The sequence below is a fragment of the Papaver somniferum genome, chromosome 7 (genome assembly GCF_003573695.1).
Source record: "Papaver somniferum cultivar HN1 chromosome 7, ASM357369v1, whole genome shotgun sequence".
Taxonomy (NCBI): domain Eukaryota; kingdom Viridiplantae; phylum Streptophyta; class Magnoliopsida; order Ranunculales; family Papaveraceae; genus Papaver; species Papaver somniferum.
The window spans coordinates 146,529,721-146,545,673 of record NC_039364.1 but is presented as its reverse complement, the minus strand read 5'-3'; the positions used below and the strand labels follow the sequence as shown (position 1 = coordinate 146,545,673).

General features: G+C 36.8%; 3 protein-coding genes and 1 pseudogene across 5 annotated transcripts; 3 read left to right on the top strand and 1 right to left on the bottom strand.

Moving 5' to 3' along the window:
- Positions 1 to 538: 538 nt before the first annotated feature.
- LOC113298675 (vacuolar protein sorting-associated protein 24 homolog 1-like) lies at positions 539 to 3,459 on the top strand. Of its 2 annotated transcripts, none has more exons than XM_026547472.1 (6): positions 539 to 893; positions 1,122 to 1,198; positions 1,900 to 2,002; positions 2,592 to 2,713; positions 2,788 to 2,973; positions 3,073 to 3,459. In XM_026547472.1, the coding sequence occupies exons 1-6, from the start codon at positions 782 to 784 to the stop codon at positions 3,151 to 3,153; spliced, it is 681 nt and encodes a 226-aa protein (XP_026403257.1). In that variant the 5' UTR covers positions 539 to 781; the 3' UTR covers positions 3,154 to 3,459. The 2 variants fall into 2 exon arrangements, with proteins under 2 accessions (XP_026403257.1, XP_026403258.1); XM_026547473.1 differs by having other exon boundaries at positions 761 to 903.
- A 703-nt stretch (positions 3,460 to 4,162) lies between these two features.
- LOC113298674 (serine carboxypeptidase-like) lies at positions 4,163 to 7,964 on the top strand. Its single transcript, XM_026547471.1, has 9 exons — positions 4,163 to 4,552; positions 5,066 to 5,237; positions 5,356 to 5,475; positions 6,003 to 6,146; positions 6,239 to 6,389; positions 6,586 to 6,674; positions 6,811 to 7,069; positions 7,192 to 7,325; positions 7,447 to 7,964. Exons 1-9 carry the CDS (start codon positions 4,218 to 4,220, stop codon positions 7,561 to 7,563), a joined length of 1,521 nt encoding a protein of 506 aa, XP_026403256.1. The 5' UTR covers positions 4,163 to 4,217; the 3' UTR covers positions 7,564 to 7,964.
- A 462-nt stretch (positions 7,965 to 8,426) lies between these two features.
- LOC113298672 lies at positions 8,427 to 10,584 on the top strand (annotated as a pseudogene).
- LOC113298673 lies at positions 10,582 to 12,590 on the bottom strand. 2 transcript variants are annotated; one of them, XM_026547468.1, is made up of 8 exons: positions 12,358 to 12,590; positions 12,056 to 12,129; positions 11,945 to 11,986; positions 11,801 to 11,842; positions 11,602 to 11,685; positions 11,366 to 11,453; positions 11,067 to 11,164; positions 10,582 to 10,971 (listed from the first exon to the last, which is right to left on the bottom strand). In XM_026547468.1, exons 1-8 carry the CDS (start codon positions 12,560 to 12,562, stop codon positions 10,876 to 10,878), a joined length of 729 nt encoding a protein of 242 aa, XP_026403253.1. In that variant the 5' UTR covers positions 12,563 to 12,590; the 3' UTR covers positions 10,582 to 10,875. The 2 variants fall into 2 exon arrangements, with proteins under 2 accessions (XP_026403253.1, XP_026403255.1); XM_026547470.1 differs by having other exon boundaries at positions 10,790 to 10,966; positions 12,358 to 12,588.
- Positions 12,591 to 15,953: the final 3,363 nt, after the last annotated feature.

The window sequence follows — 15,953 nt, the reverse complement described above, 5'->3', positions numbered from 1 at the left end:
TGAGCACATTTGATTTTAACAAGTTCGTACTTAGTCCTGTTAAAAATGGAGCTCTTAAGCTCTATTCTATGCATGCTTCCTATCTTATTGGGATCAGATAGGCTAATGAACTGGTGGTGCCAAGACGTCTTAATCTTTTTTTCTTTTCGAAAAGTCCAGAATTTTGATGGTGATAGTGCAAGTTATTACGCCAGTACGAGTTATACTGATCAGTCAAACGTACGGGTGGCGGCATATAAAAGAATTGATAAAAAATAATTAAGATTGTATTCAGCTAATTATGTATTTATTATGGTTGTATTTAAGCAAAATGTGGGTTGTATTCCATCACTGTCCGAGGGAAAAAGTTCGTAACACAGGTCACGTCTACCACAAACCGTTTGTCTTGGATTGGGAGATTTGGGCTGCTTTTTGAATAGATGGAGCTCTCTCGTAGCCTCGCTTAAGCCCACCCAAAACTTTATTATTTGACCAATCAACGGCCATAAATTTATCTTGAAAAGAAAATGAATGATGGCAACGCGTTTTAATGGTGCGTAATGACTACTAATGGAAACCGTGTTAAGTTTATCAGCAAAAACCAAAAACCGCAGATTAGTCGTTGAAAGTTGGAACTCGAAAGCAGACTTGTAAACCAAAAAAGAAGAGAAATTGATTTCAGAATTTAGACTAGTGGGGAATAAATTTAGCTTCGGTTTTAAGCGGTATATCAAGTGTAGATTTTATTATTTCCCTTCTTCTCCATCAATTGTGATTTGGGTTTTTATTTATAGACAAAGTAATGGAGAAAGTGAAGAACTTGTTGAAGCCAAAAGCAAACCCTCAACAGCAATTAAGAGATTGGCAAAGAAAACTTAGACAGGAATGCCGTAATATTGAAAGACAAATTAGAGGTAATTAGAGGTAAAGTTGTATTTTTCACAGAACCTTGTTTCTCCATGTATTAGGTCTCAAATTGATTTTTTTTTTTAATAAACTTTGTAACTTCGTGACCTTTGTGTGGTTCATGGTTAATTCGTTTGTTAAATTTTGTTGGTTTTGAAGAAATTATACCCGAATTTGTTGTGAATTTAGGTTTTTGAATTTGCGATTTTAAATTCTGATCTTTTTAAACGTCTTAGATGTGGAGAGAGAAGAGAAAGCTGTGCAGAAGGCAATTAGAGAAGCTGCTAAGAGAAATGATATGGTCTCAGCAAAGGTAACAAATTTATAGTAAGAGTTGTTGAGATTGAGGAATGCTTAATATTCTATGTTAGTTTTATAGAATGCAAAACAGTAGAGTAAACAAGGGAGATTGATAGTCGATAACTGAAAGGGTTATGGTAGTAGCTAACTTTTAATCCACAACAAAAAAAATCAAGGTTATTTCTGCTTTGTTGAGTTTACAGTATAATGAATAATGCATTGAAGTGGTACAGTACTTAAGCCTCTCGTTAAAAGGAATGGCCGGTTGATGTAGCTGCAAATAGGAATACCTGTATGTAGGTTTATAGTAACTGTACCATGGTTTATCAGTGAGCATGTAGTATGATCCCAAACCGTATTGTTGCCAGTCACGACTTTCATCTGTAGTATTAGTAAACTGTATGTATATGGATTCGAATCATATAGGCCTTAAATTAACACTGCAAAGATAGAGAGTATCTTACATCCTGTTTTCATATACGCTACTTCATTCTAGTAACTTCCCCTTATTCTAGATTTGTTTTTGGTCGAGTGATGGTTAAGAAGGCTACACTTGTTTCTAGTATGTTTTCTTATAGTAGTGACTCAATTTCTGCCATGTTTTTCACGGAGCTGCAATACACCTGCCATTTTAAAGCTCTTGTCTTTACATTTTTTGTTTTTCTTTGTTAAAAATATATATACTCTAGTCTCATTTCCTGAAATATTAACTAGGCGCTTGCGAAGGAAATTGTGTGTTCAAGAAAAGCAGTGAACCGACTTCATGAGAATAAGGCACAAATGAACTCGATTTCGATGCACCTTGGTGAAAGTGTTGGTACGATGCTTTATTAACTGAAACTTCGGTATTTTCTAATACATGTCCATGCAAGTTGTTACGCAAATACCTGTATATGCAAGTTGTTTTGTCTATTTCACTCTTTTAATAGTGTGCACTGCTACAAAAGTCAAGACTTTACTTTAATCATATGATCAAGGGTTTTAAGAATACCATCTGTCACTAGTTCAATATTAAGCACTTTGCCCATTCTTTGCACAGGAATCGCCTAGCATGAAATTGTGTTACGATCCTACTTCTTTGGTGGATGTTCTCGTTAATAACTGTAAAAAACGTCCTTTTGATTTCGGAGGATAAGTATTCTTTGTAAATGTTTTTGGAGGAAATTAACTTACATCCCCTTTGAGGCTCTGATATTTGTACTGCAAAGAAATTGAATTGAAATCCGGTACAACATTAGTCAGAGATTTGTATTTTGATGCCATGCGCGATTCATATCCTTGTAATATATGATTCCCTGTATGTAGTGAAATATATATGTTCTTAAGATTTTGTTCCAGTCATGTTTACAGGAACGTTTTAAGAATATGTTTTTTATGGTGCTATGTGTTTTGGTGGGGATTTGCAGCAATTGCCCGAACAGTAGGTCATTTGTCCAAGAGCACTGAGGTTATGAAGCTTGTCAATAACCTCATGAAGGCCCCAGAAATGGCCGCAACAATGCAGGAATTCAGCAAAGAAATGACCAAGGTAATACATACTCTTACCTCGAGTAGGCATCTTCTTTACCTGCAAGAATTACCTCATTAATCATGCACTTTCAGGCGGGAGTAATTGAGGAAATGGTAAATGACGCTCTTGACGACGCACTTGATTCAGAAGACATCGAGGAGGAGACCGAACAAGAAGTTGAGAAGGTTTTGACAGAAATTGCTGGAGAGACTGCAGCACAGCTTCCTGTAGCAGCAAGAAGAGAAAAATTAAAGCAACCTGTCCAAACAGCAGCTGAGGTATTTTCACCGTTCAACTACATCCATCCATCCTCTATTTGTTGTTACCTTGTGTCTGAATCGATCTAAAAGGTGTAAAATTTCCCTGTTACCTGACAGGAAGAGGCTATAGCCGAGGGATCTGATGACGAGGAAGAACTAGAAGCAATACGAGCAAGACTTGCCAAAGTGAGGTCTTAGGTCATAGATGCATAATCGTCCCTTGCCCATTCATCCTCATCTTACTTAATTTCAATGAATTTGAATTTGAATTCGTAACCAAGGTTCTGCACGTTCCTCATACGAGAGAGCTATCAGCAACATGACTGTTGGATCTAACAGTTGTTAAATTACAACCAAAAAGAGAGAGAATATCTGTAATATATTGTTCTGAGTTTAGCTTCTTTTATAAATCCATATGTATTTGGCGATTTTTAGAACTACTGCATGTCAAATGTTCTTGTCTTTCTATTGCTACTTTTCAATCACGAGTACTTCCCCATGTCATGTGAAGTTCTTGACCGAGATCTAAATCAACTGTGCTAGCTAGCTATTACGGTTTGTTACTGTGCTCAGGATTTTCTTTACATGTCTTGGATGAGCCTGTGGTGATGGTTGTGTGACGATTGGTGGTGTATGTTTAATGTATCTGTCTCAGACTAAAGTGGCGTTGCACTTTGCACTGTTGACGGAGCTTCCAGTAGCATTTTCCCTTTTATCAATTGTTCATCTGAGGTTAAAGTGATCATGGTTGACGTGTGTCGGTTGAACAGAGGAGATAATGTTAGTTGAACAAGGGAGAAGACTTTTTGTTTATTTTATGAGTGTTGAAGAGTTGCCAAGTTAAATACTTAGAGCAAGTCTAATCGTGGAATCCAAGCTTGGAAAAGAAAATGTAGAGCGGTGCGTTTAATGGTTTCCGAGTTAGTGAAAGAGTGAGTTTAGAGTACTAATCCCATTTTGATAATAAAACACAAAGCTAAAGGTAGTTTTTCTTTTGATCCTTCATACTAGAATCGCACAAGTCAATATCTTTCTGCTGGTTAGTGGTATTGGTACTTGTAAATGCTGATTCAACACAAGTGCAACGTGTTGCATTCGAGAACAACAATAGGCCTCTAGGGAAAGAAGCCACGTAAACACGTGTCAACAACTAACTGAGATATTTTCGGTTCATTCGAAGTATTATAAATACTCCGTGAGTCCGTGTGCCTCCAACGCCAGACTTCCCTCTTCATTGTTTCATCTCTCTCTCACCTAAAAAAATGGAGAAAAGAATCTCATCACTGCTTAGTCTCTCCTTGTTTCTTCTTCTTCTTATCTCAGCATTGACTTATTGTTCTGCAAAATCAGTTTCTGATATTCTAGGGTTACAATCAATTGAAAGAACAACATCACAAGCAGAAAGACTAATCCGTCAACTTAATCTTATACCTAAAGATGCTGAACCTGTTGACGAACAATCTCTAACTGCTGATGTTCCTAAGATTGTTGAGAAACGTTTTACTTTTCCAAATTTGATTGATACTAATGGTGTTTCTGTTGAAGATCTTGGTCATCATGCTGGTTACTATAAACTTGAACATTCTCATGCTGCAAGGTATGGTTTATAACCCTAGATTCTGATGAATTTGTATGGATTAGCTTTTTTTTTTTTTTAATATTATTAAATGGTTAGTTAATGGGGTTCTAAGGGGGTACGAACGGAATTTAGATTAGGAATGCTGTTAAAATTCATTATGAAGTGAATGTTGAACTCAAATTGGGTAAGTAGAGATTAAGAAACTGAGATGGGTATGGGTAATACCACGGTGGAATGAGACTTTGGGTTGTGGGTTTTTACGTGGATATTGGTTTCTATTATATTTGTTGGACGGAAATGTGGATGTTGATTATGGAATTCAAAAAAATAAATAAAATGGTTCAATGGTAGCTGAAGTTTTGAACAATATATTATAATTTTTTATGATGAAGCTATTGTAATCTACCAATTTTTGGAGTAATTTTATCATGTTTTTGTGTAACTTTTTTTGTAGTTTGGTAAGGCAGTAGTTACTGTTTCTTTTTTGTTTGCCATTTTTTTAAAAAGAATTTGTCTAATCTGAAATTGTAGGATGTTCTACTTTTTCTTTGAATCTCGGGGTAACAAGTCGGATGATCCTGTTGTGATATGGTTGACTGGAGGACCAGGCTGTAGTAGTGAATTGGCTCTATTTTATGAAAATGGACCCTTTAAGATTGCAGATAACATGTCCCTTGTGCTGAATGAATATGGTTGGGACAAGGTGAGAATTTTTCCTGTTCACTTTTCTTTTGTATCTGTTCTTCTTGAGCATCTCAGAAATGGCTCGCAGTTTTGAGTTGCTTTATGTGAGAATTGAATTTTATAATGATAACCTGCAGGCATCAAATCTTATTTATGTCGATCAACCCACCGGGACTGGTTTTAGCTATACTTCTGATAAGCGTGATCTTCGTCACGATGAAACGGGTGTTAGTGACGATCTCTATGACTTCTTGCAGGTATGTTGTCCCTTTTTAGTCTGTTGCTGCTATAAGTATTTAGTTTCCAGATTCGCATCTAATTTAAAGTATATTTGGATTTTCTCAAGCCACTCATGCTTTATACCGAGTCTTGTACCCCATTGTTATTTAGTCTACTAATATGCTTTAGATTCTGTTTGGTGTATCACTTATATTTGATAACCTTCTTGCTTTAACCACATAACACTTAAGAAGATTGCTTCAAAAAAAAAAAAAAAAAAAAAAAAAAGAAAACGCTCAAGAAGACACTCGGCCATTGCAGATGGATATCTTTTCACTTGCTTTAAGCACCTTTTAATTCCTAAAAGCAGTATTCTATCTGTTTTAGAAAATGGCTAGATTAGCTGCAGTAGCATTAACACCTCAATTGCATGTTATTTCTACATGCATTGGTGATACTGATTCTTTTCTCTTCTTGCCCTCAAAGTTCATTTAAGGTTTCAGCCTCTTTTCCTAGAAGTTTGCTATTTAGAACTTGAAACTGAGTTAATTTTCTATGAATCCAGGCTTTTTTCCAGAAGCACCCGCAGTTCGTAAACAATGATTTTTTCATCACTGGAGAATCATATGCTGGGCATTACATACCTGCTTTTGCTGCTCGAGTCCACCAAGGTAACAAGGCTAAAGAAGGGATCCATATAAACTTAAAGGTGATTTTCTTCTCTTCTACCTGATTCGGTATTTCAATTTGGTCCGTCACTTTGCTTGGATCGGATTTCATCATTTGTGATGTGTTGAACAGGGATTTGCTATTGGTAATGGACTTACTGATCCTGCCATCCAATACAAGGCATATACAGATTATGCATTAGATATGGGACTAATTAACGAATCTCAGCAGAAGAGCATTAACAAGATCCTTCCAACATGTGAATTGGCAATCAAGCTTTGTGGTAACCTCTTAGTCTTGAATTTTCTTTTCATTGTCCAGTAAGTTAGTTGTAAATTATAAACGGACAAAAAAGGAAAAATGAAAAAGTAACTCTATGGCAATTTTCTGTATATAATTTATGGTTTCTTAATTGATTTAGTTGGCTGTTAGCTGCTGTTGAGTCCCTGACGTGGTATCGTATCGTATTTTCTTTTTAGGTACTGATGGTACCCTCGCTTGCCTGGCCTCATATCTTGTTTGCAATACTATATTTAGTAGAATCAAATTGATTGCTGGGAATATAAATGTAAGATATGAATTAATTTCACGTCTCAATCTTTATGCAATTATGAAGTGTATTAAGCGTTAAAAGAACCGCGAGCATGTTCTATTAAGTTCTTATAGTTTTTTATTTTTATTTTTATTTTTTACTCTGCCTGCAGCATTATGATATCAGAATTCAGTGCAAAGGGCAGTTGTGCTATGACTTCTCAAATATGGATAAGTTTCTAAACCAGAGAAAGGTCAGGGATGCTCTTGGGGTTGGGGACATTGAATTTGTTTCATGCAGCCCTACTGTGTACCAGGGCATGCTGATGGACTGGATGAGGAATCTGGAGGTTGGCATCCCTACTCTACTTGAAGATGGAATCCAACTCCTTGTTTATGCTGGAGAGTACGATCTCATATGCAATTGGCTAGGTAACTATTTAGTTCACTGTATGACTCAATTTTCATTACCTGTGAGCAACCTTGGTCCTCAGGATTGTTGTTTAAGTTTAGCAAATTGTACTTGATCGTCTAGGAATTTGTGTTCTTGTCAGGGAATTCAAGGTGGGTTGAAGCCATGGAGTGGTCTGGCCATCAAGAGTATGTGGCATCCCCAAAAGTTCCATTTGTAGTAGATGGAGCGGAAGCAGGAGTCTTGAAAAGCTATGGTCCTCTCAGTTTCCTCAAGGTCCTTCTTTCTCATCTGTCAGAAGCTTGTAGATTTGTTAATTTTATATCTGAAACTTTTCGCCTATGCAATCGAAGTAAAGCGTCGAACTAACGCTTAGCTGCTTTGAATAACTGAACAGGTCCATAATGCTGGCCACATGGTTCCAATGGATCAACCTAAGGCTGCCTTAGAGATGCTAAAGAGATGGACCGGAGGCAAACTTGCTGAAGCAGAAGGCAGGGCTGAAATCATGTAATGGGCTCTTTTTTCCGTCATTCGTGCTTGGTTTTCTCTGTTATGTTTTCTGTCTGTTGTCAATGGTATAGACTGGATACATGGTTTAAAGGTAGTTAGAAACAGACTGTAGATATTCGGTTTCAGACCTGCGTTATTTGTGTAAAAACTTGGGGTTGATTATAATATTCAAAGCAGGTCCTGATTTACACACGTCGCCTTTTCGAGCCCAATTCTTATACAGTAGACTGGTTTCTTGTTTATAATATTTGTGCACATCGAACTGTAAAGGCTTGTAGTTTTACTATCGTTGCACAGTTGCACTTGGTAGTGACTGAAACAAGCTGATGTTTGTGGTCAGTTCTTGGTTGGAATGTATTTGGCTGTATATAAATTTTTAAAAGATTTCAGGCTGTATATTTACCTACATTGTAAGATCCCAGATAAGGCAATTGGCGTGATGGATCAGAGTCGTTTCCTTGTACTGGTTAACTCTCAAATCTTTAGTTGTAGCTTGATGATGTGCCTCTTGGCCCTTCGGTTTTGGTTTTTAGGGTACTCTAGAAACCTGACATCCTTCTGGTAGCCGTTTCGACAAACGGGGGCAAGCTCACATAAATTACTGCTGGTTCAATGCTCACGGATTAGGATTACTCAACTTTGATTATTTTTGGAGGTTACTTATTGGAGTAAAAGGCAAATACTCCAAGTTAAACCATAACATTCAAATTTGAACCAACGGACAAACGAAATTCAGCTCTGTTTTCTGCTGCATTTTCTTTTTCATTTTTTTTTCATGTATTCTTTGCCTAACTCTTTTACGAAGGAGAGAACACTAGCACGGATTCAAGGTAGAAGGCTTCTAATTGAAAACTGATGTAGACTACAGGTATATGGGTAACCCTTCACCAGTTTCTCTTCTCGATTCTTGCACTGCTATCAAACAAGCACTCCAAACCCGTGCTCAGATTATAGTCAATGGCTCTCATAAAGACATTTACCCTATTAGTAGACTCATTTCCTTCTTTTCGCTATCGGGTACGCCCATTGGCCTCGATTATTCTTGTCGTCTTTTTAATCAAATTGATAAACCAAATGTTTTCATTTGGAATACCATGATTCGAGGTCACTCTCGTAGTGAATCCCCTCAAGAGTCTTGTCTATTTTTTCAAATCTATGATCGCCCAAGGTATTGTTTCTCCCAATAACTTCACTTTCCCGTTTTTGATCAACTCCTGTGCGAAGTCATCGAGTATTAAATCAGGACAAGGGATACATTCATACATAATAAAGACTGGGTTTGAATCAAATATTTTTATTAGGAATTTTCTGATTGCATTCTACTCGACTGTGGATAAATTAGACTACGCCCGCCAGCTACTTGATGAATGTTGTAACAGAGATCTTGTTTCATTCAACACAATGATCAGTGGGTATGCAAGAGGTGGTCGACCTAATGAAGCTTTGCGTCTTTTTAATGAAATGAGGGGTTCTGGTATTCATCCTGATGAGTACACGATAGTTGCGTTACTTTCTGCTTGCTCGTGGGTGGGTGCTCAGAAGATTAGCAAGCAGATTCATTCGCTGGCGTACAAGAACTTGAATTTCAATGAGACTAGTGTTCTATTGAAGACTGCTCTTGTTGATATGTATGCTAAGTGTGGATTGATGGAAATGGCACATTTGGTTTTCAGTAAAATGGGAATGCGTAAAAGCATTGAAGCTTGGAGTGCTATGATATCAGGTTATGTGAGGTCTGGAGAACTTGATATGGCACAGGAACTCTTTAATCAGATGGAAGAAAGAGACTTAGTTTGTTGGACAGCCATGATTTGCGGTTACTGTCAGATGGGGAAGTACAAGGAGGCATTAGAACTTTTCAAAGAAATGGAAAAGTTTGGCATAAAACCAGATGAAGTGACCTTAGCTACTGTAATCTCGGCCTGTGCGAGGTTGGGTGCTTTGGATTTAGGGAAAAAGCTTCATCAACAGTGCATAGAATCACAGTTCTTTAATTTTAACCCCATAGTCATAACAGCTATCATAGATATGTATGGGAAGTGTGGAAGCATATAAACTGCAGTCAATATTTTCCATGAAGTTCCACGGAAATCAAGAACTGTTTTTCTCTTCAATGCCATCATCTCAGCTCTTGCTCAGCATGGCCTTGGAAATACAGCAATAGACATTTTCCTGGAGATGGAGTCGGATGGTTTGAGACCTGATGAGATTACGGTTATAGCAATTTTAAGTGCTTGTAGTCACACAGGTCTAATTGAAGAGGGAACGAAGTTATTTGACTCAATGCTTATGGTCCATGGTATCACACCAGAAAATGAACATTATTGCTGCATGGTTGATCTGTTTGGAAGAAGTGGGCGTTTGAAGGAGGCTTATGAATTTATCCAGAAAATGCCGACTGATAACGATCCTATAATATGGAGATCTTTTATGGGTGCTTGTAGAATTCATGGGAATGTTGAAATGGGTGAGATTGCAGGCAAAAGACTTCTCGAATTAGATCCTGATCATGGAGCCCGTTATGTTCTCTTATTTAACATGTTTAGCAATGCGAATCGATGGGAAGATGCAAGAACAGTGAGGAAGGTTATGGATGAGAGGAATCCAGAAGCCACCTGATTGGAGTTATATTGAACTGAATGGTACACTACACCAATTTGTGGCAAGTGATAAATCACACCCACAAAGGAAAGAGATTGAGCTGACACTGGAGAAGGTAACCAAGAGATTAAAATCGGCTGGGTATGTCCCAGATACAGCCCGTGTTTTGTTCGATATAGATGATGAAGAAAAAGAAACTGTCATTTCTTATCACAGTGAAAAACTGGCTTTGGCATTTGGGTTGATCAATTTGGGTCCTGAAGCCACTATTCGGATAGTGAAGAATCTTAGAATATGTGGGGATTGTCACGCTGCATTAAAGATTTTCTCCGACGTTTATTGTAGAGAAATTATTTTGAGGGATACGATCAGATTTCATCATTTTACAAATGGGATTTGATCCTGTAAAGATTATTGCTGAGAGGAACCATAAAGTAATATTTGACCTTTCAGCTTAATGCATCACTGTACGTTTATGAACAGATCTCCAAATATGATGTTTGGATATTTATCTAGCTGACAAATGTAATCCTGGCGACTGCAGTAGGACGGGAATAGTTGGAATACATGTCTTAAATGTCTGCAGCAAATTGTCAGCATGTAATTTTCTTATTGGGAGTGTTTGCCATTCTAACTTTTTTTTAGCTATAGTTGGCAACCTTGTTTCAGAAGTCGGAACAAAATCTTGCATCTCCATTGCCAACTTCGACTGTCAAAATTCAGGTACTGAACGAAGGTATGCATTGGCTGTCTTTACCCTTTCTAACTGAATGTGCCTATGTTGAGTCTGATTGTTGTGCAATCTGCATTGAAGGAAACAAAGAAGTTTGTTACAGAGGTCATTAACACTTTGACAGGCAGCAATAGCATTATGGAGATTGAAGTAAGAGCTTAATAGCGTACCATCATTTCATGGTCCCCGATAACCTCTTCAACCACCTCTTGTAACAGCTTATCTGCACTGTTAGGAACAAGAGCAGCAAATACCACAGGTTCCAGTCCTGCGTTCAACAGTTTTCTTCAGGTAATCTTGTACAGTTTTGTAATGGAAGCATACCAGCAGTTATCAATTATACTTGAGTTATATCTTTCTGTTCAGCATGTTATGGCAGAATGAATTTCAGTTTCAGATAGCTTATCTTTATGAATGCTGATATGTAGACTAGATATATATTTGCTAATGATTAGGGAAGTTTGCATACCAATTTCTGGAAATTCTTCTATAAGCATCATCATTTCCTCCCCAGTTAGACCAGATAAGAAACAAACACGTGGAACTGATTTTGCTATCTGCAATAGAATTGGGATCGTAACTACGTGAAGATTACTGAATCCTGGTGTTGAACTGCTGTTTTGAAATGCTTTGTTTTAATAGGATATGTTAAACACTACTGAAGTACTATCTTGATTCATAAGTGTAAAAGGTGAAACCGTTAACCTGTACTTCTTCCAAATTGGGTTGCTCTGTGTTGATTGCTTCCCATAATGATCGAGTAATCATATCCTCAGTACAATGAACAACCTATTATAACAGAAAATTTTAGATTTCTAGGGAAAACCATTCTGGATATACTAGGTAGGTACCTGGAAAGAGTTTGATGGTGATAATTCCAGGTAGAGTGAAATTTGTTGTTTACCTTCAGGAATTCTCCACCTATCGCTTTGAGAAACTGTTGGATCTGTCAAAAATTAACGACAGTGTTTCGTGTAACTTAAGTTATCGGAAGACCTGGAGTGATATTGTATACTATCAAGTGTAGGAGCACAAATTTAGACATTACCAGCCCTGTTTCCTCGGCTGCGAATCCCAGCAACAACAGAGCCTACAACAAGAACGCAATTATTTGAAGCTTTATGCGCATTGGAAACCTCACATTGAAGTAAGCACTTACTGGAGGACCGTATTGAAGATCTTCAGCATTCAAAGGTACAAATTTTGAATCATCATGTAACTCACCAGGAATTTCTGTGGCATTGTACCATCAAAACAAGATATCAATAAGTACAAATGGAAGGAAATTTCGCTTACTGTTTTTGAGCATAACTCCCTTCTAAGACAGTTCTAGCTTCTTGCTGCTGAATTATTGACTTGTGAGCATGGAATCTATAGGTTAGCTAAGACAAACCCAATTTTAAAAATCTTAAAGCAGTGCAAAGTAACAGAGAAAAGTTGGATTTCAGTTGAAATTACTACCTTCAGGTGATGCCCGGGAGATGTGTTTGATGGTCAAGTTATGAGAATTTACTGGTAAAGAAAATGTGGATATTTGAGATATTTTTGCAGAACCAGAGATGTCGAGAACTGTCGACTTAAAATATCTGCGGAGTTTTATGCTACGATTAGTTGTAGAGAATTGTAAACAAGAGTTCTGTACTGCAATTTGTAGAACGGAAGCCATTACTAAGTTTTAGCAAGTTTATAACAGTTCAACAAACTTTATCCTCAAACTGAATGGTGAAAGTTTGTCTTTACGTGGGACCCATTACCATATAATGAATGCTTCAAAAAGAAAAATTACCATATATGTTGAGGACAAGTCCTATGGAGTTGGCAAATCAGAGGCTATAATAGACTTGCCAGATTCGCGAACTCACTTCTCAACGGAAAATGCTAAACGTCCGGCAAAAGCAAAGGCAAAAAAGATGGTCCAAATATACGACAGGAAAAAAAAGGAGAGGATAAGCGACGTGGCGCCCAATCGTGGCTGCACACAAAAGCACCCCCTGCTAATTATGTCCCAGGGGTTGCAAAATTAATTTCATATTGAAGACGAAGAGTGTTGAATTATTCGGAGTTGGTAAATGAACAATCATCTTAGAAAACCTTAACAAACTTTTACTAATATATAGTGAACTGAAAGACAGTTATTTTCGGTTATAATTGTTTGAGTGCGTCTTTTGTATTAACTGAGTGCCTTTAGTGTTTTGCGTCCGGACAATAATGTGCTGTCATTGACAGCTTGTCTGTATCTGAGTCTTAGTCTGTACTTAAAGAGATTTCTCTCTTTTGTTGTTGTTAATGAGATTTTTTTTCCTTTCTTCATCAATCCCTCTATGCTATCAGAGCCATATGGATCTTCAACTCTAAAATTTTCTTGATCTTTGACCTCTTTTTGAAAATTCTTTAACAGTCTCTTTTCAGCTTTTTCATCATCTTCCTCTACTGTTATAATGGAAAATCCAACTTCTAATTCAATTTCTAGGGTTCCTGTTCATCAATTAACTGGTATTGTTCATCTTAAACTCTAAGATGATAATTTTCTCACATGGAAATCACTAATGATTCATGTAATTCGAAAATTCAGAATTATGAATTATCTTGATGGATCTTGTCCATGTCCTGCTCAATTTACCTCTCCAAGAAACGAACTCAATGGAATAGAAAATCCTTTGTATTTAGATTGGATTGATGAAGATTCTACTATTCTTCTCTGGATTAACTCTACAATCTCTGATTTTGTGATTCCTTACTTCACAGGATCTTCTACCTCATATGATTTGTGAAAAAGTATTGAAGACATATTTGCAAGATCATCATCAACACATTCAATTCAATTACGAACAAAGCTTATGTCTCTTAAACAAGGTGACAAAACAATTTCTTCCCTTCTTAATGAGATTAAAACAATCTCTGATCAGCTTGTTGCAGCCGAATCTAAGGTAACGGCTGATGAACTTGTTGTTGTCACATTATCTGCTTTAAATTCAGATTACAATGCATTTATTACTTCCATCAGAATTAGAAATCCTCCTGTATCTAGTGTTGAACTTTATAATCTGTTGATTAGTGAAGAAATGATAGTATCTGAAAGAAACAAGTTCTTAGTTGCTGAATCAAGCAATAGAGCTTTTGGTGCTTCTTACAGACCACCAGGTAGAGGTGGTAGTCGTGGTCATAATTTCTTTCATAGAGGTGGTGGTGGTGGCCGTACTCAACATAATTTTTCCTTTGGTAAAGGTTCTGGATCTGGTATTCTTCCAATTCCTTCTCCATCTACAACACCAACTTATCCTTCTGCAAGACTACCTCCTTCTGATCTTTATTCTGGAGATAGATCTACATGTCAAATCTGTAGAAAATATGGTCATGATACTAGTGAATGTTGGAATCGCATGAATTTTGCATATCAAGGTCGTCAGCCTCCAAGAAACATCCATGCCATGCATGTTGTAGCTAAAATATTTGGTGAAAACCCTTGGTACATGGATTCTGGTGCTAATAATCATTTGACATCTGATGTTGGTAATCTTGAAGCTTCTACATCTTATTCTGGTTCTGATGTTATTGGTACAGAAAATGGTGCAGGTATGTCAATTAAGCATTGTGGGAAATCTAAAATTTCTGTTCCTAATCATATTGTTTACTTAAATCAAATTCTTCATGTTCCACAAGCTGCACAAAATCTTATTTCAGTAACGAATTTGCTAGAGATAACAATTGTTCTCTAACTTTCACCTATTTTGATTTCTGTATTAAAAATCTTCACACGGGGAACATTCTTTTTCAGGGGCCCAGTGAAAATGGTTTATATCCTATCTTCAATTACAAATCACCAATTTCACCTTTACCTACAACAATATCTTGTGTTCAAGCTTCATCTTCGGTGTGGCATAAAAGACTTGCACATCCATCTTTTTAGTCTTTTAATAGAGTCTGTAAAACAATAAAGCTTGAAAATATTGTGACAAATCCTGTTATGTGTGTTCATTGTCAATTAGGTAGAATCCATAAACTACCTTTTTCCATTTCTACTAATTTTTCCATTGCACCTTTACAATTGCTACATCTTGATGTATGGGGCCCTGCTCCTGTTACTTCTTTGTCATGTCACGAATATTATGTCAATATCATTGATGAATGTTCTAAATTTTGTTGGGTTTTTCCTCTTACACACAAGTCCGACTTTAAAACAAAATTTCTACAGTTAAAATCCTTAGTAGAGCATCTTTTGTCTTGCTTGATCAAATGCATAAGAACTGATGGAGAGAGTGAGTTTGTAAATCATGAGCTTAATAAATTTCTTTCTACTCATGGTATCAATTATGAAATAACTTGTCCTAACACACCTAAACAGAATGGTGTTGCCGAGTCAAAACACATACACCTTCTTGATATTATTAGGACCTTTTTACTTCAATCCTCTCTTCCCCTTTCATTCTGGTTTGAAGCTCTATCCACTGCCAATTACACTATAAACAGACTACCTACTAGATCGCTTTCTCACTTATCTCCTTTTGAAGTGTTATTTCATAAAACTCCAGATTACTCTTCTCTTAAAAGTTTTGGATGTCTTTATTCTCTATGGCTTAAACCATATTCTACTTATAAATTAGCACCTAGGAGTGAACAATGCATTTTCATTTGGTTATAGCAAAAAACAAAAGGGGTATAGGTGCTTCAATCCTGTCACAAGTAAAATTTATGTGTCTAGACATGTCAATTTCATTGAATCCAATTTTCCATACACTACTCTTACTACATCCACTTCATTTGTTTCTATTTCTGACCTTGACATCTGTAGCTAAGCTAGACACTATCATAACTTGTGTTCCATCATCTTTTTTTCCATCTACTCCAATTTCATCTACTCATTCCATTACTACCAATATTTCTCCTGCAGTTACTACTCCCTCACATCTTCATATCACTGTAACTGCACTCTCAATTGACCACAATACTCATCAGATGCTTAATAGATCTAAACATGGCATTTTCAAACCCAAATCTTTACTTTGTACCAGACATCATGTTCCCACTGCTTATCTGGCTGACACTGTATCCATTACACC

Coding starts and splice junctions, on each gene's coding strand:
- LOC113298675 (XM_026547472.1), top strand. CDS start 782: ATGGAGAAAGTGAAGAACTTGTTGAAGCCAAAAGCAAACCCTCAACAG. Junction 1,199..1,899: donor ATGATATGGTCTCAGCAAAG/GTAACAAATTTA, acceptor AATATTAACTAG/GCGCTTGCGAAGGAAATTGT. Junction 2,974..3,072: donor CTGTCCAAACAGCAGCTGAG/GTATTTTCACCG, acceptor GTTACCTGACAG/GAAGAGGCTATAGCCGAGGG.
- LOC113298674 (XM_026547471.1), top strand. CDS start 4,218: ATGGAGAAAAGAATCTCATCACTGCTTAGTCTCTCCTTGTTTCTTCTT. Junction 6,390..6,585: donor ATTGGCAATCAAGCTTTGTG/GTAACCTCTTAG, acceptor TTTTCTTTTTAG/GTACTGATGGTACCCTCGCT. Junction 6,675..6,810: donor TGATTGCTGGGAATATAAAT/GTAAGATATGAA, acceptor CTCTGCCTGCAG/CATTATGATATCAGAATTCA.
- LOC113298673 (XM_026547468.1), bottom strand. CDS start 12,562: ATGGCTTCCGTTCTACAAATTGCAGTACAGAACTCTTGTTTACAATTC. Junction 12,130..12,357: donor CTCCCGGGCATCACCTGAAG/GTAGTAATTTCA, acceptor ACAATGCCACAG/AAATTCCTGGTGAGTTACAT. Junction 11,454..11,601: donor CCAATTTGGAAGAAGTACAG/GTTAACGGTTTC, acceptor ATTCTATTGCAG/ATAGCAAAATCAGTTCCACG.